Raw genomic sequence first — 25,057 nt, forward strand, 5'->3', positions numbered from 1 at the left:
TGATGGAGAGTAGTGAAGGTCTGGAGTTGAATAAGGCTAGTTTAAATCTTGGCTCCAATATGCCCTAATTTTATGATTTTGAGCAAGTCACCTGTTTCAGTTTCCTCATCTGTAAAACACGTGTAACGGCAGCCCCTGCCTCACAGGGTTCTATGAGGATCAAATGAGATCAGGTAGGTAAGAGGTCACTGTAGGCACTGGAAAAGGTTAGCTAATAATTCTTCTTCTTCTTCTCATTTTCCGGATGAGGAAAGTGAGTCTCAGAGAAAGGAAGTACCTGTCCAAGTTCACGTGGCCCTCCATGGAGCCGGCAGACGCAGACTTATCAGCCTCCCATGCTTACTGCCTGACCTTGTTGATCTTGGCCTCAGAGAGCAGGAAAGGGACGGCCTGGAGGCCGGCAGATGGGGCTTCCAGAAGAGAAGTCTGCCCTGCCTGTCTGTATGAGCCCTGGTCTGGGGGCTGAGAACTCCAGGGGACCTGGCCCGGCACCCTGCTCTCAGAACTCAGCCCAGTGTTATCCAGGGATGTAGGAGCTGGGGGGAGGGGCCTCTGGCACAGCCTGGGGGACTGTGGAGTCTTCCTGCAGGGGTGACCTCCCAGGTGAGGCCTGAGGTGGAAGAAGGAATGTTGAAGGAAGAGGGCCCCTGTAAGGGGAGGTGAAGAGTGAGCACCAGATCCACACCGGCCTTTGCGTCTCCCATCGTCTTGCACGCGCTGTGGGCACATTGGGATTGTAGGTCTGCTGTACAAGTGAGGAAACAGCTCAGAAAGGTTGTATCTCCAAGGCCAAAGTGTACCTGTACCTAAGAAGGCAGCTCTTGAGATAAATTGTTCTACAAATATTCAAATTCCAGGTACCAGATCGAGAGGGTGTGGGGTGAGGGAGAGCCCTGGAAGCTTAGAGGAATCTGAGTTTGGGGCTTTGGGGCGAAGACACCGAAAAGTCAGCCTTAGATGAGGAAGGGGTGGAGGAAGGCTGGAGCTGGGAGCAGACTAGCTGGCTTGCTCTGTGGGAGGAGCTGAGAGCAGCTGGTGTGTGTGTGTAGAATGGGGAGTGGGGGAGGCCCTCTGGAGTCTGGGCGGAAGGGAGCGGCCCCTTCTGTTGGGATTTGAACTAGCCAATCAGCAGCTGGCTTGGCCCCTTCCCTCCCTCCTGTCCCCGCGCCTGCAGCTGGAGCGCTGAGCTCATCCGCACTGGCCTGGGCTGGACAGCTTTGGCCGCCTCTCTGTGTCCCAGGTGCTGGGGATGTTCTGGGGCATTTTTTGGAGGCTTTCAGAACGCTGACTTCCCTGGCGTCGCCTGGGAGGGCTTGAGAGACCCAAGTGTGGAGGGAGCTGGAGGCTGCCTGGGAGGGTATCCCCGGGGGCCCTCCGACTCGCCGTGCCAGAAGAGTAGACAGGCGTGAGGCCGCCTCTTGGAGTCTCAGTTTCCCCTTCTGTTAAAAGGAGGGCTTCGAGCAGCTGAATCTCCGGGGCTTTTGTAGCCCCAGTGGTTTAAGCAAGCAGGTAGATTACAGGTGAGGGTGCCATGAAAGAAACCTCAGGCCCTGGCCCTCCCTCTCCCTCACCCCCACCCCCAGGCTCTCTCACTGTCTGCTGGTTCTCACAGCTGGCAGGACCCACAGACGCGCAGCAGGAACATTGTCCAGCACGAGGAGGGCAGGGGTGGGGAGGGGGAGAGACCTGCTCTACCACTTGCTTGCTGTGTGGCTTTGGGAAAGCTCCTTGACAGCCCTGAGCCTCAGTTTCCCCATGGGGAAAATGGAGATGCAACAAGTCTCTACCTGTAGAGATTTTTGTGAGGCTACAATGAAATAGCTCAAGTAAAGAGCGTGCTGAGCACGGAGTCTGGCTCGGGACGCTCCCTCAGCAAATGAGCAGATGTTGCTTGGCGCGTTACTGTGCAGGAGAAGAACTTACAAGGCACTAGTGGGACAAATGGCTGGACCATGGTGGAGAAGGGGGCCAGAATCTCTACCTCCCTGGGTAGATAAGTGTAGCCTGGAGGTTAGTTTACCATGGAGATTCCCAGGCCCCACCCTCAGGGCTTGGGATCCTGTAGGAGGGCGTCAGGTTCCGGGAATCAGGGATGAAAATTCCCACCTGAAGGGACTCTTGTGGGAGGCCCGAGGACACACCGGTAAAACAATTCTTAGAAACAGATGTTGCTGGAGAAAAAGTTCTGGCTTTGAGTTTAATCCCTGGGTGACCTGAGCAGGTTACTTTCTCTCTTTGATCCTCAGTTTCCTCATCTGTACAATGCGGGTGACATTCCCACCCTCCCGGGGTTCCTGGGAGGGTTTCGCCACACAGGACCCAGATGCTGCCTGGACAGGGGGTGCTCCTTAGTGACGGTTCCTATCCCATACCCTGGGGGTTCAGAGTGACAGAGACCCCTTAAAGCCTTAGGCCCGGGAGCCGAGGGGCCCATGAGCGAGGTGGCTGTGGCCTGGAGGCTGCTGGCTGCATTTGGCAGGAGCCAGACCCCAGCGCTGTAACAGTGACCTCATGGCTGACAGCATTTGTTTGTGCTTTGGGGATTTGCCCTGGTTTCCAGAAGCTGCAGCTGCTTCACCTCCTGTAGTATCTCAGCCCCCCAACCTTGGGGATAGTTGGAAGGATCATGAGAGGATCAAATGCGACAGGCAGGTGGGGCCCCGTGAGCCCCCGACACAGTGGGCCCACTGTTGCACTTATTTTTAATACTCTTATTATTGATATTAATATAATGTGTCTTCAAGCTTCAGGCCAACGGCGGCTCAGACTGAGAGCGAGACTCCAGCGTTGACCCACCTGCTTGCAGATCTTGGTTCTGTAGCTTCCTGGCTGTGCGGCCTTGGGCAAATGACCTTTTCTTTCTGAGCCTCAGAGTGGGGATGATATTCAAAGCACGTTCCCAGGGGATGAAAGGCATGTGGTGGGTGCACGGGGAGCCACAGCTGATTCTGCCTGATTACCTGGGAGAGCCAGGGGGCCCAGGACCACTGAGGCTCAGAGAGAGAAAGGGAGAGGCGCAGGCAACCAGGCTCCTGCCCTCCAGGCAGGCATGCTCTTTGCTCCGTGGACCTCCATCAGGGGCACAGGGCTCTGTGGGGATCTGAGATTAAGGGCTCTTTTGTCCACACTGGAATTCTGTAAGCTGCCTGGGGCTAGGCCTTCTTAACAGAGCACCCCTGGGGGTAGAAAGCAGTTGGAGAAGGGGGTTCCATGGAGGATGGGGCAGAAGGCAACTGGGGACTCACGGAAGGGATGAAATCCACAGAGTCACTCATGAACCCAAGAGGATCCAGGAATCCACATGGATCATGACTTCTTGGTGGGGAGTGGGTCACCTGCCCAGGTCAAGGCCATGGTGGGGACGGAGTGAACCCCAGGTGGAGAGGAGCTGGCCCAGGTGGGAACATAGTTAGGAGAGGAGCCCCCACTCCTCCCAGCAGCTGATCCCGCATCCCAGTCAGGGACACAGCCCTCTCTGGACATCTGGGGGTGTGGGCAGTTGGGGGGAGCATCCCCCGCCAAGCTAGGGCATGTGCAGCTCCCCATGTTTCAGTCATTCACTCCTTCATTTCCCTCCCTTTTTGCTTGCTGGGGTCTTGGATTTGTTTGTTCATCCAACAAGCATTTATTAGGCACTTAGTGTGTGCCGGACCCTGCGCTGCTACCGGGACACAGAGACATGAAGGAGCCCCAGCATGGCCTGAGGCCTGGACCTCTGTGTGCCACCACTCCTGCCCCCAGGGGCTAAGCAGATGAATGAATGAATAAACGAATGAATGAATGGAGTATTGGTCAGGACGGGGACTCACTGGGTGACCTAATAGCCTAAAACTTGGGACCTGGGGCTGAACACCCAGACACTAAACTCAAGAGTGAGGTTGTGGGTGTTGGGCCAACCTGGATTGAAAGCAGTGCACAGAGGTGAAGCAGTAATCTTGACAATGCATTAAAAATCATGCTTTTGAGCACCTGCTATGTTCCAGCCACCAGCCCAAGCACTATGTCTTTCTTTTTTGAATTTCTGAATTTTATTTTTTTTTACAGCAGGTTCTTATTAGTTATCTATTTTATACACATCAGTGTATACATGTCAATCCCAATCTCCCAGTTCATCCCACCACCACCCCACCCCACCCCCCGCCGCTTTCCCCACTTGGTGTCCACACATTTGTTCTCTACATCTGTGTCTCTATTTCTGCCCTGCAAACCGGTTCATCTGTGCCATTTTTCTAGGTTCCACATATACGCGTTAACATACGATATTTGTTTTTCTCTTTCTGACTTACTTCACTCTGTATGACAGTCTCTAGATCCATCCACATCTCTACAAATGACCCAATTTCATTCCTTTTTATGGCTGAGTAATATTCCATTGTAATATATGTACCACATCCTCTTTATCCATTCGTCTGTCGATGGGCGTTTAGGTTGCTTCCATGACCTGGCTATTGTAAGTGGTGCTGCAATGAACATTGGGGTGCATGTGTCTTTTTGAATTATGGTTTTCGCTGGGTATATGCCCAGTAGTGGGATTCCAAGCGCTATGTCTTTTATTCCTCACAGCAGGCCTCGTGACTAGGCTATATCAACACCCTTTTACTGATGACGAAACCGAGACTTCAAATGGTTAAATAACCTGTCCTGGGTCACACACCCAGTGAGGGCTGGAAACAGGCTTGAATCTAGTCTTCCCACCTGCGAAGTCCTCGTTCTGCTAGTGAGGGATTGCTCCCCCCACTTCGTGGATGAGGAGGGTTTGGTGGCCTAGAGAGACTGTGGGAGGAGCCTCGTGGGCCAGCTTCCAGCTGTCCTAGGAGATCTTCAGGGGGCTGAGAGAGGCAGTGGGCAACAGAGGGAGGAGGGGGAGGCAGGGCTCGATTTCCTTTCTGGCCGTTGTTCTTCCTGGCCTGCCTTGCACACTGCCAAGGGGTCCGTGCCGAGTTGGGCCTGGGCCCGCAGAAGGCAGAGCCAGGGAGGGCCCTCTTCCCTTCCGGCAGGGAGGAGGTGCCACGGCCATTTCCGAGACTGGCAGGCACGAGGCACTGGGCTGTCTGCCCCACACATACCTCTTGCTGGCAAAGCCCTCACACCCCTTGTGGAGCCTGGGCCACGCTGGCCCTTCAACCAAAGCCCCTGAGCTCCCTCCAGCTTGGCCCACACTAGCTCTGTTTGACTCTGAGCAAGTCATTTGCCCTCTGAGCCTCAGTTTCCTTGCCAGTAAAATGGGGGCAGAGTTGGGGTGAAGAGGAATGAACCTGGCACATAGCAGGTATTCAACAAATGCTAGTACTTAGTCCACTTGGGGACGGAGGCTAGTTGCGAGTTACCAGCTCAGAAGGGCCTTCCTCATCCCCAGAGAAGAGACCCCCTTTCCTACCTTTCACCCCAGCCAGCAGGGGACAGGACAGAAGGGTCCTCAAGGAAACGGGGTGCTCTTGCAGCAGAGTCCTGGAACCGGGATTGGAGTTTGCAGCTCCATTAGCTCCTTCTGTAGGGATGACTTGGACATCTGCCCAGCCTTTGTCACTGGGGGCATGTTCTGTATCCCAGACAACTGGAAATAGGCCTCATGGTCTGTGTCACACTGTGACCCCCAGCAAGTGATGCCCGCTCTGGGCTCAGCGCCTCCCAGCAGCAGCTACCACTTACCCAACGCTCACTGTGCAGGCATTCAGCCAGGCCTTTGTGCAATAGCTGATTCAGTCCTCCCGTCGGCCCGTGAGGTTGGTGCTGTTATTATTGCACCCGTTTTGTAGTTAAAGGAAAGACCCAGAGTAGCGAAATAATTTGCCCAGGAACGTATGCTGGTCACCGGCAGAGATGGGGTTCAGATGTCTCTGGGGATGCCCATCTTGCTCTGGGTTTCCCCTCTCTTTAAAATGATCTTCTTGGAGGGTAGTGGTGGTGGGATGAACTGGGAGATAGGGACTGACATATATACACTAATTTGTATAAAGTAGATAACTAATAAGAACCCGCTGTATGAAAATAAATAAATAAAATTAAATTTAAAAAAATAAATAAAACGATCTTCTGGCCCTGTCTTAAGCTCTGGTGAGAACTGGGCAAGAGGGTGGACAGGAGAGGCTTTTGGAAGCATCAAAAGGCTCAGATAAAAGTAAAGGCATTGCTAAGAACAGGCACTGCCTCTGTAGCTTTCTGGGAGCTGAACTATGATGTGGACATGGGAAACACAGGGTGCCTGGGTTTGGGTTTTGGTTCTACCACTTCCTGGCTGTGCAACCCTTGGTGAGTTACTTGACCTCTCTGTGCCTCAGTTTCCTCTTCTGTAAATGGGGGTGATGAGAGTACCTGCCTACGCTGGGGTTGCTCTGTGGTAGAGGTAGGATGGCCTGCTCATGCCCTGCTCATCACCCACCTTTGCTCAGGTCTCTAAGGACATCTCCGTGCGGCTGCATAAAGAGCTCGAGGCGGTGGAGAAGAAACGGGCGAGGCTGGAGGAGGAGAATGAGGAGCTTCGGCAGCGGCTCATTGAGACCGAGCTGGCCAAGCAGGTGCTGCAGACAGAGCTGGAGCGGCCGAGAGAGGTGAGGCCCCCGTCCACCCCGGCAGGGCCAGGCCTGGGCTGGGCAGGCATGTGCCAACCCCATCCAGCCAGTGTCTCTGAGCCTCTGTCTCTGCACAGTTATGCCTCCCTGGCAGAGCTGTCTATTCATTCACTGCTCCAGCACGCGCTCCCTGAGCACCTACTGTGTTCACTGTGTGCTGGATACTAAGGACACGGTGCGTGAGAGACACCTGGTTCCTGTCCTCCAGGAGCCCACAGGCTAACGAAGGAGACAGTCAGCCATCAGAGGACCACAGCTGGGAGAGGATTGCCTGAGAAAACATGCAACAGTGCTGAGCAGGGGACCCAGCCCTCTGTGCCTCAGTTTCCTCATGTATAAAATGGGATAGTAATACTTCAAATCATTGGAAGGACTAAGTGGTATAGGTTTTGTGGACACGCTTTAGGGACTGCCTGGCATTGCCACTCAGTATAAAGTCACTGCCGGGTCTGGGCAGCCTCTGGCTGGTGTCTCAACACATTTCCAGGACACAGATGCTTTTCTTTTTTTAAATTTAATTAATTAATTTATTTTGGCTATGTTGGGTCTTCGTTGCTGCACTCGGACTTTCTCTAGTTGCGGCGAATGAGGGCTACTCTTCATGGCAGTGCGCGGGCTTTTCATTGCGGTGGCTTCTCTTGTTGAAGAGCACGGGCTCTAGAGCGCATGGGCTTCAGTAGTTGTGGCTCGCGGGCTCTAGAGCGCAGGCTCAGTAGTTGTGGCGCACAGGCTTAGTTGCTCCGCGGCATGTGGGATCTTCCCGGACCAGGGCTTGAACCCTTGTCCCCTGCATTGGCAGGCGGATTCTTAACCACTGCGCCACCAGGGAAGCCCCAGATGCTTCTTGAGTGTGACCCCAGGCACCAGCTTCTCTGTCTTTGGTCATGAGAGTCCTTCCACCTGGCATCCCATTCTTCCTTCTGCTGTGTGTTAGGTGTACAGCACGTTAAACACCATGCTAGACACTTTCCATGATTTTCAGAAAGGCCTGATGAGGTTGTGATTGTACCAGTTTTATGGATGAAAACACAGCCCTGAGGGAGGGAGCGATGTCCTCCAGGTCACGTAGGGCCCAGTGGGCTGTGCAGATTGGAAACCATCAGCCCAGGTGATGCCTAAGGGCTGGAATCCTCCAGAATCCAGGGGTCTGTGTCCCAGGCGGCCCCGGTGCCTTCTGCCCCCAGAGGCACAGCTGGGCCTCAGCTGTCTGGCTGCGCATGAGGCATGCTAGGATCGAACGTTGTTCCGGGGCGCAGTTCTCACCTTCCCAAGGGCAGGCGTGCCAGCATTCCAGGACAGACACCACAGCCCTGAGGCCATAACAGTCCTGCTGCTGCCCTCCCCACTGGGTGTGTTGGTGTGACGTGCCAAAGGCTTCTCGGTGTGGAGATGGGAGGTGTTTGCTACTCAGGGCTGCCCAGGGCTCCTGCCCTCCATGGCCTGGCCAATGACAGGGGACCATCTTCACACATCTCATCGCTGCCACCCTTGATAGTGAAAAGGAGAGACAGTTTCAGAAGGTGCCTCGGATGTCAGCCTGTACCCATTGTAAAGGAGAGGGAACAGAGGTCCAGAGAGGGAGAGCCTGCCTGAGTTCACCCAGCCTTTCCTTGGCCAAGATGGGGCTGAGACCCTGAAGCCACCTCCCCTACGTTTCAGTTTCTTCATCTGTGACATCAGGATAACAGTACCCAGTTTATGAGGTTGTTCATGACCATTCATAAGATTGGGTAACCATAGAACACTGTGAAGAAGTTAAAAAGAATAAGGTAGTATAGCAGTTCCTGAGAAAGTTAAACAGAATTTCCAAATAAGCCAATTCCACTTCTGGGTATATAGCAAAATTGAAAGCAGGGACACGAACAGATATTTGTACCCTCATGTTCATAGCAGCATTATTCACGGTAGCCAGAAGGTGTAAGCAACCCCAATGTCCATCAATGAACCAACAGAAATGTAGTATATACCTACAATGTATGTATAATCTTAAGCAGGAACGTGATTCTGAAACAGGCGACAACGTGGGTGAACCTCGAGGACACTGTGCTCAGTAAAATAAGCCAGACGCAACAGGACAAGTATTATATGATTCCACTCAGAGGAGATACTGAGAGTAGTCAAATTCATAGAGACAGAAAGTAGGTTAGAGGTTACCAGAACCTGGAGGGAGGAGGGTATAGGGAGATACTGTTTAATAGGGACAGCATTTCAGTTTGGGATGATGACGAAGTTCTGGAGGTGAATGGTGATAATGCCACTGGATCGTACCCTTGAAAATGGCTAAAAATAGCAGATCTTACGTTATGTATATTTTACTGCCATCAAAAAGAAAAAAATGGTTAAAATAGTAAATTTTATATTAGGTGTACTTTCCCACGATTTAAGAAAAAAGGCAGATACATATGCACTGATGTGGAAAGATCTCTAAGGTACATTGTTAAGCGGGGAGAGAAAGCTATAGAACCATACGTATTGTGCAATCCCACTAATTATTTTGGAAAGCCATACAGAACGAACTGATTTTGAAGCATGTGTCTATATGTGCAAATGCATAGCCTGGAGGAAAGTCTGGAGGAAAACCCACTGAACTGAGGCATTAGAAATGGTAGGAGTATGGTAGGCAGTGGCTTTTGCTTTTTATTCTATGATTGCTGTATTTAGGGGTTTTTGGGGGGGGCGTGGTTATTATTAGTGAACTTTTAAATAAAGTCAAGCATGTAAAGAGCCCTTTGTGGTGCCTGGCACACAGCTGGTGCTCGGGAAACACTGGTTCACTTCCTCTTGAAGGCCACATCAGTGAGGCTGGCCTAGCCCTCCCTGATGTGCCCCTCGGTGTCTTAGGATCTGTGGAAGGAGGCGTGGCCCTGTGTTTATTTGCTGATTGCCCTCTCTCCTCCTTCTCCTTCCTGATACGGTTTCTATGGAGACGAGGGTCCCTTAGCAATTCTTCTGCCAGAGCTGTTCCAGTCCCATCATCGAGATCTGCCTTTGCCATCCTGACAGGTTGCTGTGGCGATGCTGTCACCCGGCTGGGAACAGGAGCCCCTGGCCTGAGCTGATGTGGTTGCTATGGAGATGGCTCTTCGCTAGAGAGAAGGGAGGGTAGCCTGCCCCAGCTGTGTTCTGCAGTGGCACCGTTGCCAGCTGGGCTGCAGCTCAAAAATCGTAACACGAGCCACTGCCACCCCCAATCCAGTATCATTCCCCGTCTTTCTATTTTAGGCAGAAAGCCAATCTCAGTGTCGATGGGATTTATTATAACATAGCTGCTGTGTCTGAGTGCTTGCTCTGTACCAGGCACTACACTAAGCACTTTATGTGTGTCTTCATGTTGTGTAGCCAGCAGCCTCCCAAGGTACATCGTGATTTTGTCCCCATTTTATTTTATCTTGTTTATTTATTTTTTTGGCTGCGCCACACAGCTTGCGGGACCAGGGATTGAACCCAGGCCCTCAGCAGTGAAAGCGTGGACAGGGGAAAGACAAGGATGGAATCCTAACCCAGGACTCTCTGTCTCCCAAAGCCACACTAACGCTTACGGTGATGCCCGTGCCCTCCTTGCCCCATCCAGGGGCCTTCCTAGAACCCAGCTGTGTTTTGGAACCTCTGAAGAGGCCACTCACTCCAACGAGTACTTCCTTCTCTGGCCCAGGCTTCTTGGCCCGATTCCCACTCTCATGGGGTAGGAAGGGCACTCACCATAGTATCAGTTCATCTGGGTTCAAATCTTGGTTCTGCCAGCGTCGTCATCTGATGCAGCCTGGCCGTGGCCTGTGTGCTGCAGGGCAAACTCGAACTTGGAGTTACACGGGCCTGAGTTTGAATCCTGGCTTTGCCACTTATTTGCAAATAACTGTAGTGTTGGGCAAATCATGTAACCGCTCCAGTGCTCAGTTTGTTCCTTTATAAAATGGGAATATGGGGACTTCCCTGGTGGTCTGTGGGTAAGACTCCACGCTCCCAATGCAAGGGACCCAGGTTCGATCCCTGGTCGGGAAACTGGATCCCGCATGCATACTGCAACTCAGAGTCCGCATGCTGCAACTAGAGATCCCACGTGCCGCAACTAAGACCCAGCACAGCCAAAATAAATAAATGATCAATTTTTTTAAAATGGGGGGCTTCCCTGGTGGCGCAGTGGTTGAGAGTCCGCCTGCCAATGCAGGGGACACGGGTTCGTGCCCCGGTCCGGGAAGATCCCACATGCCGCGGAGCGGCTGGGCCCGTGAGCCATGGCCACTGAGCCTGTGCGTCCGGAGCCTGTGCTCCGCAACGGGAGAGGCCACAGCAGTGGGAGGCCCGCGTACCGCAAAAAAAAAAAAAAAAAAAGGGAACGTGAATCCCTACATCTCAGAGGTGTTTATGAGAATTAATCAAGACAAGCAGGTAAAATGCTTAGTGGAGAATAAGAGCTCGGTAAATACTGGTTATCAATGTCATCACCTGTGGGCCTTAGTTCAATAAATATCCTTCTGCTGCCTCTAGCAAGGAGCTCTCCATATCTGACTGCCAGGTGCCCGTGGAAGGAGCAGTTAGGCAGCAAATCAACGCCTGCACTTGGCAGCGTCTGCCCCTGTACTTTGATTTGGGGTCCGTGTCAAACCACTCTGTTTCCTCCGCTCAAATGGTCTCCCTCAGCCCGGAGCCACACCGACTCTCTAGCTGCTTCAGGCACTTTGGAGGAAGAATTCCTCAGTCTTTGAGATGCACCGCTACCCCAGGCTCCCCGCTGGAGTAAAGTTGGTACACACAGCACAGTCTGTGTTTTCAGTGAGACCTTTCAAACATCCCCTCTAAATTGGATGAAAATCTACCCAACTGTTTTGGCAGAAGGCTTGTTTTATTCCTTGAAGGTTGGTCTTTGTTCCTGGCAGCATGGAAGCATGGAAGGTGTTAGAAGACAGGGGGCCTCTCCAGAGCTGTGCTCAGGCAGCCTGTCCGTGTGGGCTGGAGGGGCGGAAGTACCCTCTTCTAATCTCCTGGAGGAGGGCAAGGAGGGCAGAGCTTCTGCTCCTACTAGGAGCCGTTAGACCAAGGATGCTTAGAGGCACCACCCCGGCTGCTCAAAAGCGGCCTTGTGAGTTGCTGGTGGGTGGGGAAGCCCCTGCTGCGTGCCAGGCCAAGGACTGTGCCCTCGGGGTCCGGCACTTGTGACTGGCATTCTTGTTGGTGCCCGGGTGCTGTCCTGCCCTGCCCCAGCCCGCCCACCTGAGGCTCAGGGCCAGAGCATCTGCCCCTGGGGGCTTGACAGAGGGGCTGTGACGGGCCTTGGCTCCCTGGAGGGGCAACGCGGTCCCCCAGGCCGCCTGGCCAGCTGCTGCCCTGCAGAGAGGAGGAAGGTCTTTGTGCTCTGTGAGCCTGCCTTGTTTTCCCTCCAGAGCCGCAGAGCAGTGTGGGAGCCCAAATGGCTTAGATGAGGTGGGGGGCAGGGACAGGGGCAGTTCCATCCAGAAAGGGCTGGAACCACTTTGGTCCTGAAAAGGTTTGCTGCTTCAGCCCCTCTTCTCTGCCCACTGCCCTCCCTTTCTGGTGGGCACTCAGAACTCACCCTCTGAAAATGTGTTGGAATGGTGTTCATGACTTTTCTTGGGGAAGTACATTTTAAAAACATTTTACTATAACTTTCCCCTCCCACCCAACAGGTAATATATGCGTAGTAGAGAAAGACTAGGAAATACAAGTAAGCCTTAAGGAGAAAAAGTTTCACCCAGTATTCAGAGGGAATTCCTCCGAGTAATTACCAAATTACTATTTGGGTGGGAGTACTTCCCAATATGTTGTACTTCCAATACGTTTTTCTACGTATGCGCACACACATATTGAAATGTATATATGCATTTTTTTTTACTAAAAAAGCAATATAAGCTCAGTGAAGCAAAAATTCCATTACAAAAACATCTAAATGCATGCCTAGCATACCTCTAAGGGTGGACACGTCAGACTCTGGTTGCACTGCTTGCCTCGGGCAAGAGAGCTGGTCACAGGGTTCACTGTATTCCTTTTTGGTTTGTTTCTTTTTTTTGTTTTTTTTGCGGTACGCGGGCCTCTCACTGCCGTGGCCTCTCCCGTTGCGGAGCACAGGCTCCGGACGCGCAGGCTCAGCGGCCATGGCCCACGGGCCCAGCCGCTTTGCGGCATGTGGGATCTTCCTGGACCGGGGCACGAACCCGTGTCCCCTGCATCGGCAGGTGGACCCTCAACCACTGCGCCACCAGGGAAGCCCCCTTTTTGGGTTTTTTGAAGTTTGAAGTATGTGAGTGTGTCCTCCAAAATGTAAGAAATAATAATGATACATAAAATAAAAGAAGAAAGGCTCCCCTAACCACTTCCCTCAATTCGAAGGCTGACTCAGCCTAACCTGTGATTTGGTTTGGTTTGTGTCTTTTCAGGCCTTTCTCTGTGCTTATATGATGTATATTCCTCTATGTATTTTTTTCATAAAGATGGGATTATGTTACATGCACAGTTTCTGTAACATACAGAATAATATAGCATGAACACAGACTGTCTTTTTAAAGGCTGGATGTTTTGGGGTTTTCTTCTGCTTTAAGGTACTTATTATAAAAGTCAAAGATCACAGAGTCGAGTAAACATAGGAAGGAAAGTCTAAAAGAACACCATCTATTTCAGTATTTTAAACACAGAGCCAGAGATCTAGAAGGAGCTCCAGCTGACCCTCAGCTGTGGTCACCCTCAGGAGGAGAAGGGATGGGGGTGTAAACAGGGGGGCTTCTGCTTCGTCAGAACAGTACAGATTTACAGTGAGAATGTGTCTTTATATATTAATTCATTTCTTAAAATATTGTATAATTTTTAAAAACTTTAAAGAGAAAACACTGGAGGACTATGTCTTCCCTCCTGAAAAAATGTGGGGGAAGAAAAGTGCAAGTTCCCTGTACTCTCATCGTTATCAACCTGGTGCTTATTCTTTAGACCATATTCCCCCACCATGCACATGTGCACACGTGTATACACACACACACACACGTCTTATCTTTATAAAAATGGTAACGTGTTCTAGCTTTTTTTTAAATAACAGCTTTACTGAGATATAATTCACTTACCATATAGTTTGCTTTTTAAAGGATACAGTTCAGTGGTTTTTAGAATACTCAGAGTTTACAGCCATCACCACTCTCTAATTCCAGGACATTTTCCTCGCCCTAGAAAGAAACCCCAAGTCACTCCCCATTCCCTCTTCCTCTTCCTCCCTGGCAGCCACTCATCTACGTTCTGCCTTTGTGGCTTTGCCTCCTCTCAACACTTCATGTAAATGGATTCATACGCTATGTGGCTTTTTGCGACGGGCTTCTCTCACTCAGCATGTTTTCAAGCATGTTGTAGCATCGAGCAAGGCTTCATTCTTTTCCGTGGCTGATACTGCCTTGTGTGGCTCTGCCACGTTTTGTTCATCCATTCATCAGTCGGTGGACATTAGGGTTGCGGGTTTTGTTTTGCAGTTAGTTTCCTTTCGCTCACCAAGCTGTCTCAGAGATTTTACCGTGTCCGTGAATCTCACCCTCCCTCTGTCCTTTTTCATGGCTTTAGGCTTTGTGTTATCTCACTCCTTTATATGTGATGGCTGGGACCTCTCAGTGCCCCTGGAGACCCCTGGTTCCCCTTACTGTCACCCCACTTCCCTCCTCCAGAAAGTCTACAGTGGTCACCTAATCCATGGCTCAGTTTTGTATTGATAGATGATGAAATGGAGTTTCAGAGAGAGGAAGGGGTTCACCCAGGATCATAAACTCAGTGTTGACGGGGTCCCAGCTGAGGTCACAGCCCCTCCCATCAGCTTGTGATGGGCGGGCCCAGATCTGCAAGCCTGACCACCTGACTCCTGGGCCCCCACCTCACCACTCCAGGAGGGGTCTCTGAGCATCCCCTTCCCGGGCCCCTTTTGTAGGAGGGGGTCTTTGGGGAAGGACTTGTTTTGTGGCCCTCACCCCTGCCTTCCCTACTCTTTCCTCCTTGCCTGGCAAGATCCTCCATCAGTCCTTCTCAAATACTGGCTCCCTGCTCTTGGCACCCAGCGTCTGAAATATCAGCCTCTGCCTTCTTGCCTCATTTGCATTTCAAAAGGTCTCTTTAGGAATTGATTCGGCTCTAAGATGAACTTAAGAGCCTGTCTGGGGTTCATCTCCCTGGCTCTGTGGTTCCAAGCTTAGCTGCACATTAGAATCACCTTGGAAGCTATTTAAAAATACTGATGCCTGGGACCTACCCAGACCAATGATGTGAGACTCTCTGGGGTTGGGACCTTGGGCATCTTCTTTTTCTTTTTAAGTTTCCCTAGGTAATTCTGACGTGCACCCAGGTTGAGAACCACTGTGCTGTCCCTTGTCCAAGAAGGCACATTTTCTCCTTCCAGGTCTTTGGAGCTAGAACAAGAGCTCTGTCAAGAACTGGTCCCAGGGACTTCTCTGGCGGTCCAGTGGTTAAGACCACCTTCCAATGCAGGAGGTGCAGGTTCGATCCCTGGTCCAGGAGTTAAGATCCCACATGCTTCATGGCCAAAAAACAAAACCTAAAACAGAAGCAATATTGTAACACATTCAATAAAGACATTAAAAAAAAAAAAGAACTGGTTCCAGGTCAGCTCTGGTTTTGCTGTGGGACCTCTCTCTAGCCTTCAGTAAACTGGGGGCTTGGATTAGATCAGTGGTTCTCACCTTCAGCGACTGGGTGTGAGACGTGGGGGACCAGGAGCCCATGTATTTGGACTACCTGGGAGCGTGCTTGAAAATTACCTGCCTGACTTGAAAAGTCACATGTAACCCAAGGGTGATTTTATGTGCCACTAACATGAATCACCCCTCTCTTGGGAAGAAGTGTTCAGTGGACTCATGCATCTGACTGAGTGACTTTTTTAAACATTGAGAAAGTTCAGAAATGATTTTTATAACAATTCCTCAAATTCCCCTCCACTGGGCTTGTGCCATTTTGCATTCTTGCCAGTGAAATATGAGTGATCCTGTTTCTCCATAGTTTCATCAATAGAATGTGTTGTCAGGTGTTTGGATTTTTGCCAATCTGATAGGTGAGAAATTGTATCTCAGTATAGTTTTAATTCACATTTCTCTACCATGATTAGGGTTGAGCATCTTCCTATGGTTGGAGCCATCTATCTTTTTTTGCATGTGAACCGGTTTTCATATCTCTAGCCCGTTTTTCTATAGGTGTTTTGGATTTTTTTCCTCTATTTTGTGAATCTCTTTACATATTTAAGATATTAACCCTTTGTCAGTGTAATACGTTGCAAATATTTTTTCCCAGTTAATTATTTCTATTTTTACTTTTTTTCGGGTATTTTTTTTCCCATGTCGAATTTGCTTATCTAATCAAATGTATCGATTTCTTCCCCTATTGCTTCTGTAGTTTTGAATCATGATGATTATTATAGGCTTATTTTGCTTTAATCTGCATGAAAACCTACCATTTAAATTGTAAAAAATGATCAGTTCCTCATCATTTCTAAGCGTCTTGTATAGTTATGATCTGTTTTACCATATTCTTTTTGTTTATTAGTATCCATGCTGAATTAAAGTCCTCACTAGAATGTCAGCTCCATGAGCTCAGGATTCCCCCTGAGATGGAGATTTGCATACAAGAGGCTTCTGGAAACGTCCCCTTGGAATAACACCATCAGGGATCGAGGCAGAGGGAGAAGCTGAGCTGCAGAGCATTCATACCAATGGCCTCAGCTGATCCCATGGGGAGCTCTGGAGCTGAAGTGGGAAGGGGGCATGGACCAGTCACTGGATGTGGGTTCCCCGCCCCCCCCAGCACCCCGACCCAGGGAGGGCACAAGACCTTGGATGAGGTGGTTGCCCTCAGCCAATGGCCACCGCTGGGGGAGGGACTCAACTTTGAGGTCTTAGCCAGGGGAATGCGTGCCCCAGTCCTAAAGGCATAACACTCCAGCATCCCCCTCAAGTACCCTGTCTGTCATGGTCCCTGCTGTATTCTTCATGCCTAACTATGTCTAGCACGTGATAGGTGCTCAGGGAGTCTTTGGTGAATGAATGAAAGACAAACAAGAACAGAAACCCAGATTTCTGGGTCTTGGGCTCAACCCAACTGGATCACAATTTCGGGGTGGGAGAGAGGGGAGGAACCCTGGGCAGGTGGGTTCAGAACCATCTCAAGTGCTTCTGTCCTGTTCCCCATTTGCAACCCATTGGGTGGTCTTGAGACTTCTCTGGCTCAGCAGTTGATGCTGGTCAAGGCTGGACATGGCTGGGCTGCGCTGGCCAGGGAGGGCAGGGGTCCTCAGCGGAACCCTAGGCACTGTGACTGCTCTTTGGATGTGCATCACCCTGTGAGCTTTCAGTTCAGTTTTTTTTAATCTCGCTCCAGCATTCCTTGAAGAAAAGAGGAACCCGCTCCCTTGGGAAGACGGACAAGAAACCTTCCATGCAGGTACCTCCCGTCAGCCTCCACAGCCTCTGTGCAGCCCCCAGCAGTAGCTTTCAGTCTGAAGGCCCCAGGCCTAACTCCATGTGGCTCGGGGAGTCCCCAGAGGTGCCCACCCTGCCCCAGTTTCTACTCCATCCTCCCCTTGTTCACTTTCTTAGCTTCGCTGTGTACTTTACTTCCCCAAAGTACACCCTGAGCCCATGGTTCTCACATGCTCTGCTAGAGAAAGTGCTATATGTAGCACAGGTCAGGCATAGAATATAGTTAGTTTCTAGTGGTCCTGGATGGTCAGGGTGTCAGGCACTTTTTACATATTGTCTCATTTAATTTTCTTCATGGTCTGTGAGGGAGGGAATGTTATTGCCCCATTTTACAGATGAGAAAACGGCAGTAGTAATGGTAGTAGTAGTAGCAGCAACACTGACCCTGGCAGAATGTTGCCTACTCCAGGAAGCCCTCCTGGACTCCCCAGGCTACATGCGGTGCCCCATCTGTGCTGCAATATGTATGTCCCCCTCTCTGCTTCCCCTCTGGACCCACAGCTCCTTGAGGGCCAGGGCTGTGTCCCCAGCACGTAGTTAGTGCTCCCTGAAGTGCTGTGGCCGAGCCTCCCAACACTAACCTTGCTGGCTTGTGCCTGTCCCTGTTCCCCCTCGGGCCACAGGAGGACAGTGCCGACCTGAAGTGCCAGCTGCACTTTGCAAAGGAGGAGTCGGCCCTCATGTGCAAGAAGCTCACCAAGCTGGCCAAGGAGAATGACGGCATGAAGGAGGAGCTGCTCAAGTACCGCTCGCTCTACGGGGACCTGGATGGCGCCCTGTCGGCCGAGGAGCTGGCGGACGCACCCCACTCGCGGGAGACCGAGCTCAAGGTTCATCTGAAGCTGGTGGAGGAGGAAGCCAACCTGCTGAGCCGCCGCATCGTGGAGCTGGAGGTGGAAAACCGCGGCCTGCGGGCCGAGATGGACGACATGAAGGACCACGGCGGCGGCTGCGGGGGCCCCGAGGCCCGCCTGGCTTTCTCCGCTCTGGGCGGCAGCGGCGGCGAGTGCGGGGAGAGCTTGGCGGAGCTGCGGCGACACCTGCAGTTCGTGGAGGAGGAGGCTGAGCTGCTCCGGCGCTCCTCAGCCGAGCTGGAGGACCAGAACAAGCTGCTGCTGAGCGAGCTGGCCAAGTACCGCTCGGAGCACGAGCTGGACGTGACGCTGTCGGAGGACAGCTGCTCCGTGCTCAGCGAGCCCTCGCAGGAGGAGCTGGCAGCCGCCAAGCTGCAGATCGGCGAGCTCAGCGGCAAGGTCAAGAAGCTGCAGTACGAGAACCGGGTGCTCCTCTCCAACCTCCAGCGCTGTGACCTCGCCTCCTGCCAGAGCACGCGGCCGATGCTGGAGACGGACGCCGAGGCCGGGGACTCGGCCCAGTGTGTGCCCGCGGCCCTCGGCGAGGCCCACGGACCCCACACCGCCCGGCTCTGCAGGGCCCGGGAGGCCGAGGCGCTGCCGGGGCTGAGGGAGCAGGCCGTCCTGGTCAGCAAGGCCATCGACGTCCTGGTGGCCGATGCCAACGGCTTCACGGGCGGCCTCCGCCCGTATCTGGACAACGAGTGTGCCGACTTTCGGCTGCACGAGGCCCCCGGCAACAACAGCGAGGGCCCCAGGGACACCAAGCTGATCCACGCCCTCCTGGTGCGGCTGAGCTTGCTCCAGCAGGAGCTCCACGCCTTCACGCGGAAGGCGGACTCGGTCCTCGGGGACCCCAACAAGGAGCAGCCAGAGCCCTTCTCGACGCTGCCCGCCTTGGGCTCCCAGGGACCCTCCAAGGAGATTCTTCTGGCCAAAGACCTTGGCTCAGACTTCCAGGTAAGATGTCCCAGTCACAGGCCCTATTACTTTTTTTATATATGTATGTACGGTTTTTTTTTTACTGAACCATACGTACAGAGAGGCACGCAAAGCACAAGTACACAGCTTAATGAATTTTCCCAAAGTGAGCACACCTGTGTAAGCGTCACCCAGGACAAGAACTAGAATGTGACCAGCACCCCAGAAGGCCCTCCTCAGGTCCCCTTTTAGCCACTATCCCCACTCCCAAGGGTTACCCCTCTCGATTCAGTTTTGCCTGTCTTTGAACTTTGCATAAATTGAATCACACAGAACACACTCACCTGTGCCTGACTTTTCACTCATCATTATGTTTGTTGTCTCAGGTGGCAATAATTTGTGTGTTCTCATGACTGAATATGATCTCATGGGGTGAATATACTACAGTTCTCTTAGCTATTTGCTGTTGATAAAGGAATTCATTCCAAAGCCCTATCTTTTATGCCAGGTCGCCCTTTCTTCTCCTCATGTTTCTTTTGCAACGCTGTATTTTAAAACGAGTATTATATTAAAAAAAAAAAGCTTTGGTCAGATCCTGTGCAAAGGCCAGAAACTTGGCTTTCTAAAGGTAATGAACGTCCAGCCTTGATATCTATAAACTACTAGTTAGAAAAATTAAAATAGCAAAAGCACTTGTCCCCCCAAAAAGCATCACTGCAAGAGTAATCCATAAACATGCGAAGAGCTTCAGAAGTGCCTCTGGTAAAAAGATGAAGCCTCCTCCCCCCTGCTTCTTACTCCTTCAAGGTTTTGCTATTAACACTGGTTTTGGAGCAGTGCTGTCATAGGCACATGTGGGCTGCTTAAAATTAAATTAATAAAAGGTACGATACATATAATTGACAGTTCACTTCTTCAGTTCAGCCACATTTCAAGGGCTCGGTAGCTGCGTGTGTCAAGTGGTGCAGATCTAGAACATTCCATCATCACAGCATGCCCTTCTAACTCTTTCTCTCCATGTACTCTCATATATTTGTTTTTGCCTCAAATTGCTTTATGTTATACCTCCTGCTACCGCACAACTTGTTTTTCTTGTGTAATGTATCTATTTGTTCATTTATTTACGATGCTGTATTTATGGTTCGTATGCTTTTTGTTCTTAGTGCTGGAGGTGCCATGGTAAGCAAATAAACAGTTATGATTCCTGCCCCCCAGCCTGCATCATCTAGTGGGGAAAGAGATGTTCATCAAAACATCATGCCATTGAATGGGAAATCACAAACTGAGATGAGGGCTCGCTAGGAAAGGTGCTGGCTTCTGTGAATGAGAAGCTTGACCTAGACCCTGGGTCAGGGAGGACCTCTGATCTGAGCTGAGATCAGAAGGATGGATCACCAGGGGAAGAGTGTTCTAAGCAGAGGGAACAGCCTGTGCAAAGGCATACGGCCAGAAGGAGCAGGATGTGTCCAAGGACTAAGGGAAAGAGTGCGGCTGGACCTCAGTGTCGGGAGGTTTGATCTTCATCCTGAGAGCACTGGGGGAGGGGCGTCTTCCCATGTCTGTACAGGGAGGTTTAGCTCTTTCTTTTTTTTTTTTTTTTTGTGGTACGTGGGCCTCTCACTGCTGTGGCCTCTCCCGTTGCGGAGCACAGGCTCCGGACGTGCAGGCTCAGCGGCCATGGCTCACGGGCCCAGCCGTTCCACGGCATGTGGGATCCTCCCGGACCGGGGCACGAACCCGTGTCCCCTGCATCGGCAGGCGGACTCTCAACCACTGCGCCACCAGGGAAGCCCTCGATCTTGCTTTTCTTAAGCAAGCAGACTGCCCTATGTTGGGTCTCCCTCTTGGTTCTCCTTGGGGTAGGAATGAGCTGGGGCCGCATGTGTGGGAGGACAGTTGAAGCTGGCTCAGAAGGTTTGTGCACAAGACAGGCATTCACAGAATCAGTGTTTTCACTCACCACTAGCCATTCAGCCTTTCAGCAGACATTCGTGGGGCAGTCGCAGTGTGCCAACCAGGGCTGGGGCTGAGCCTCGGAGGTAAATCCACCTAGGCCCCTGCCCTCAGGTGTGCGGTCAGAGGCCTCTTTCAGAGCCAGAGGCCTGGGTGGGTGCAGTTTCTAGCGCCCCCGTGTCCCCTCCCCATGCTCACCTTTAGTCTCTTCTGCCTGTGCCTCTAGGTGCAGCCACCTGACCTCAGGGACCTGCCGGAATGGGAGCCCAGGATACGAGAGGCCTTCCGCAGCGGCGACCTGGACTCCAAGCCCGACCCCAGCCGGAGCTTCAGGCCTTACCGAGCTGAAGACAGTGATTCCTATGCCTCTGAGGTGGGCATAGGCCTGAGCAGGCAGCGGGGAGGGTGGGAGGAGAATGGCTGAGGCCGCTGAAGAGCAGAGTGATCTGTGGAGAATCTTAGCTGGTGATGATACGGGTTTTGAGTATTTCCTTTGGTTCCAAGCTTCCTGACAGCAAGGGCTGAGAGGGAGACAAGGAAGTTTGGGCCATTCTCAGGGCCTGATGAAAGGAAGTTTATAAACTTATCTTAGGAAATTGATCTTGTTCTCCTATACTACTGAATTCCACAGGGAAGTTAATAATTTATGTCATTTAATGGAAACAGTAATTAGTTTAGCAGGAAGGCAACAATCTCTACAGTCAGGCTGACTGGGTACAAATTGTGGATCTATGTATACTAGCTGTAAGATTGTAAAAGTGTCACTTTACTTCTCTGATCCTCAGTTTTCTCACCTTTAAAATAAAGGTAATGTGTCATAGGGTTGTTGAAAGGATTAAATACATGAAAAGCCTTAGCGTAAGGCCTGGTCCATGTTGGGTGAAGAGGACGACGACACATCACTGGCCTCAGGAGACCTGCAGGCTGTGTGGCCTCAGGCATGTTCCCACTCTCTGGCTGCAGATCCTCACCTGTAATATGGGAGGATTAGAGTGGGTGGTGGCTGTAGGATTTCCAGGATTCCCTGGTCCTTGAGCAATTCTGGATGGTTCTGAGCCCCTCCCAAGCCTACTGAGCCTCTCCCCAGCACTTCATAATGAACCTGAAACAGGAAAAGGCTCCTATGGGCTGGATGGGGCTTCCCTGAGACTCCTGAACCGTGGAGAGTCTCATGTGTGCCCCAACCTGAGCGTCCTTTTCTTCTCAGCTTCCCTAGGAAGCCAACTTTTGGTCCCAGGGAGGCCAGTCTGCAACTGTGAAGGGGGAGAAGCTCCCTTGAAGCTGATGGATCAAACTCTTGAAGTGGTCTGAGTGTCCTAGCAGCCATGGCAAAAGAGGACGGGAGGGGGCAGGAATCATGAGATACTTAGTTCTTATTTTTTGAGAAAAAGAGATAGGCCAGCTCACCTGCAGAGAAAATAATTTCCTACCTGCCCTCAATTATTGTTTCCTTCAGCCACTCTTTACTGAGAAGTCACAAGTTGCCAGGCACCGCGTTGGGCACTGAGTTTAAGGAAAACACCAGAGATAGGTAGTATTGAGCCCTTTAAGGATTTTTAATAAAAAACAGGCATACACAGGACTTCCCTGGTGGTCCAGTGGTTGAGAATCTGCCTGCCAATGCAGGGGACGCGGGTTCGATCCCTGATCGGGGAACTAAGATCCCACATGCCTCGGGACAACTAAGCCTGCATGCTGCAACTACTGAGCCCTCACGCCACAGCTAGAGAGCCCACGTGCCGCAACTACTGAGGCTATGTGCTCTGGAGCCCATGCACCGCAACTAGAGAGAAGCCCATGCACCGCAACAAAAGATTCTGTGTGCCGCAACTAAGACCCGATGCAGCCAAATAAATATTAAAAACAAAAAAACAAAAACAGGCATACAGGATATACCTCAAGCCAGAGTGCCTTCCATTGCCAAACTTTTACATTATTGGCCAGATAACGAGTGTTTGGTTTTTTCACAGAGGGACATCTTGCCATACCTGGAAACCTTTTATGTAGGCGTTGGAGCTGACATTTCCCTTTTCTGTTTTCCTGCTTAACATGACAGCATAAAAATTTCCCTTTATTAGTAGAAATACTTTTAGAAATCTTAAGTGAAGTATAACATACATGCAGTAAAGCACTCATATTGTAAGTGTACAGCTCAAATAATTTTCATAAACTGAACACTACTGTGTAAGCAAATCAATGAACAGAACATGACCTGGCCCTGGAAGCCTCCCTTCTACTCCCCATCTAGTCACCGTACTGACTTCTAACAAAATAGAGTTTTTTTGCCTGTTTAGCTACAAATCCTTATAAACCCAATCCCCCCCGCCCCTCCCCACACCAAAGGCAGAGTTTTATTGTCTTTTTTGTAAGGTTTTATTATATAGTCATTATAAACAACAAATAACTATAATAAAGTCTCTAAGCAGCATTGCATAAGGATATAAAGAAGAAAGTCAAGATCACAAGATTATCACATAATTAACCACTGTGAACATTTAGTTTGTGTGTGTCCATGTCCTTCATGTTTTTCTATTGAGTATATATATTTTTTACTTTTTACTGAAGTATAACATAATAATATACATACAGTAAAGGGCACTATCCTTTTTTTTTTTAATTTAATTTTATTTTTGGTCATGCCACGCGGCTTGCAGAATCTTAGTTCCCCCGACCAGGGATCGAACCCTCACCCTCGGCAGTGAAAGTATGGAGTCCTAACCACTGGACCACCAGAGAATTCCCAAGGGCACTATCCTTAAGTGTGCAGTTGTATGGATTTTAACATAAGTATAGACCCATTAAACACATATGGTTGATCCCCAACTTATCTTAGTTGTTTGTAAATTACTGCAATTATAAACGAGACGAACATCTTTGTGAATTAAACTGAGTTTTCATAGTATTTATTTTCTACAAATTTCTGCAAGAAATTATCAAGCTAAAATTATAACAATAGCTAGGTTTGATGTGCACTGTTTCATTTCATCGTCATGACAACCCACGGAGGCAGGGACAGCTGCCATGCCTGGTTTATACTGGAAGGACAGCTTGGGCCTGACTTACTGCAAAGGACTCTCTTCCTTTGACTGCAGCTTCTGTCCTCCTCCTGCTCTCTCCCTCCTCCTTATCTGTGTCCCTCATCTCGACCCCAGATCAAGGAGCTGCAGCTCGTGCTGGCCGAAGCACATGACAGCCTCCGGGGCCTGCAAGAGCAGCTCTCCCAGGAGCGGCAGCTGCGGAAGGAGGAGGCTGAAAACTTCAACCAGAAAGTGGTGCAGGTGGGTGGTGCCCAGTGCTCTCCTGCACCTACTGCAACCTGTCTTCCCTGAACCAAACCTTAGCGGTCCATGGGTCTTCAGAGGCAGGAATGTCAGGGGAAACCTGTGTCTTCTCGCCCCGTGCTGCACTGGTGCTTATGCATTAGCTGTGCTGGGCTGGAATCCTGGGCTTGTCGTTGACTGTCTGTGTGACCTCAGGCCCATTCTGTCGCCTCTCTGTGCTTCAGTTTCCCATCTATGAAATATTGCCCCATCAGAGTTGAAAATCTGTATTAGAAAGGCCGTAGGCCTGGCTGGTAATCAAGATGGTAGCTCTGCTAGTAGACAGCATTTATTAAGCCCTTACTCTATGTCAGGGCACTTGCCACACATCATGTCCTTTAATCCTCATGTTTTCCCCTGTGAAGTGTGTCCCCATTTTACAGGTGGGGAAACTGATGCCCAGAGTGCTGAAGTGCTTTGCCCAGGGTTGCACTTGCAGGGCAAGGTGGGGCTGGGATTCTTTTTTTTCTTTGTTTTTAATATTTTTTTATTATTTATTTTATTTCTTTGGCTGCGCCGGGTCTTAGCTGCAACACGCAAGATCTTCATTGCGGCATGCAGGATCTTTAGTTGCGGCATGCAAACTCTTAGTTGTGGCATGCATGCGGGGTCTAGTTCCCTGACCAGGGATCGAACCTGGGGCCCCCTGCATTGGGAACGTGGAGTCTTACCCACTGGACCACCAGGGAAGTCCTTGGGACTGGGATTCTAATCCAGGTTATTGGCTCTCTCTGAGCCATTACCCCGTGTTGCTTACTAGGGTATTAATGCTGTCAGCCTTCCTCACCCCGAGAATGCCCTTTGCTCTGCATGTGGGTCACCCCTCCCTGCCATCACTGCTCACCCTCCCAGGTGCCTCAATGAATGTGAGAGTTCATGTTGGTTCCTGGTATGGGCTCATTAGATGATGTCATGGTTTTTACAATCAGACAGAGCCCGATTCAGATCCCAGCTCTTTCCCTGATTGTTACTGTGATTGC

At 50.9% G+C, this 25,057-nt stretch overlaps 1 protein-coding gene across 5 annotated transcripts in view; it reads left to right on the forward strand.

Annotated features, from left to right (window-relative positions):
• The window catches only part of MTCL2 (microtubule crosslinking factor 2), a 70,224-nt gene that overhangs the window by 21,844 nt on the left and 23,323 nt on the right, over positions 1–25,057 (forward strand). For all 5 annotated transcript variants that reach the window (XM_060124339.1, XM_060124338.1, XM_060124336.1 and 2 more), the window contains exons 3-7: positions 6,390–6,548; positions 16,929–16,991; positions 17,653–18,843; positions 20,984–21,130; positions 23,910–24,035. In XM_060124339.1, the coding sequence (XP_059980322.1) occupies positions 6,390–6,548; positions 16,929–16,991; positions 17,653–18,843; positions 20,984–21,130; positions 23,910–24,035 (1,686 nt within the window). The remainder of the gene's footprint in view (positions 1–6,389; positions 6,549–16,928; positions 16,992–17,652; positions 18,844–20,983; positions 21,131–23,909; positions 24,036–25,057) is intronic.

The sequence above is a fragment of the Lagenorhynchus albirostris genome, chromosome 15, assembly GCF_949774975.1.
Source record: "Lagenorhynchus albirostris chromosome 15, mLagAlb1.1, whole genome shotgun sequence".
NCBI classification, from domain to species: domain Eukaryota; kingdom Metazoa; phylum Chordata; class Mammalia; order Artiodactyla; family Delphinidae; genus Lagenorhynchus; species Lagenorhynchus albirostris.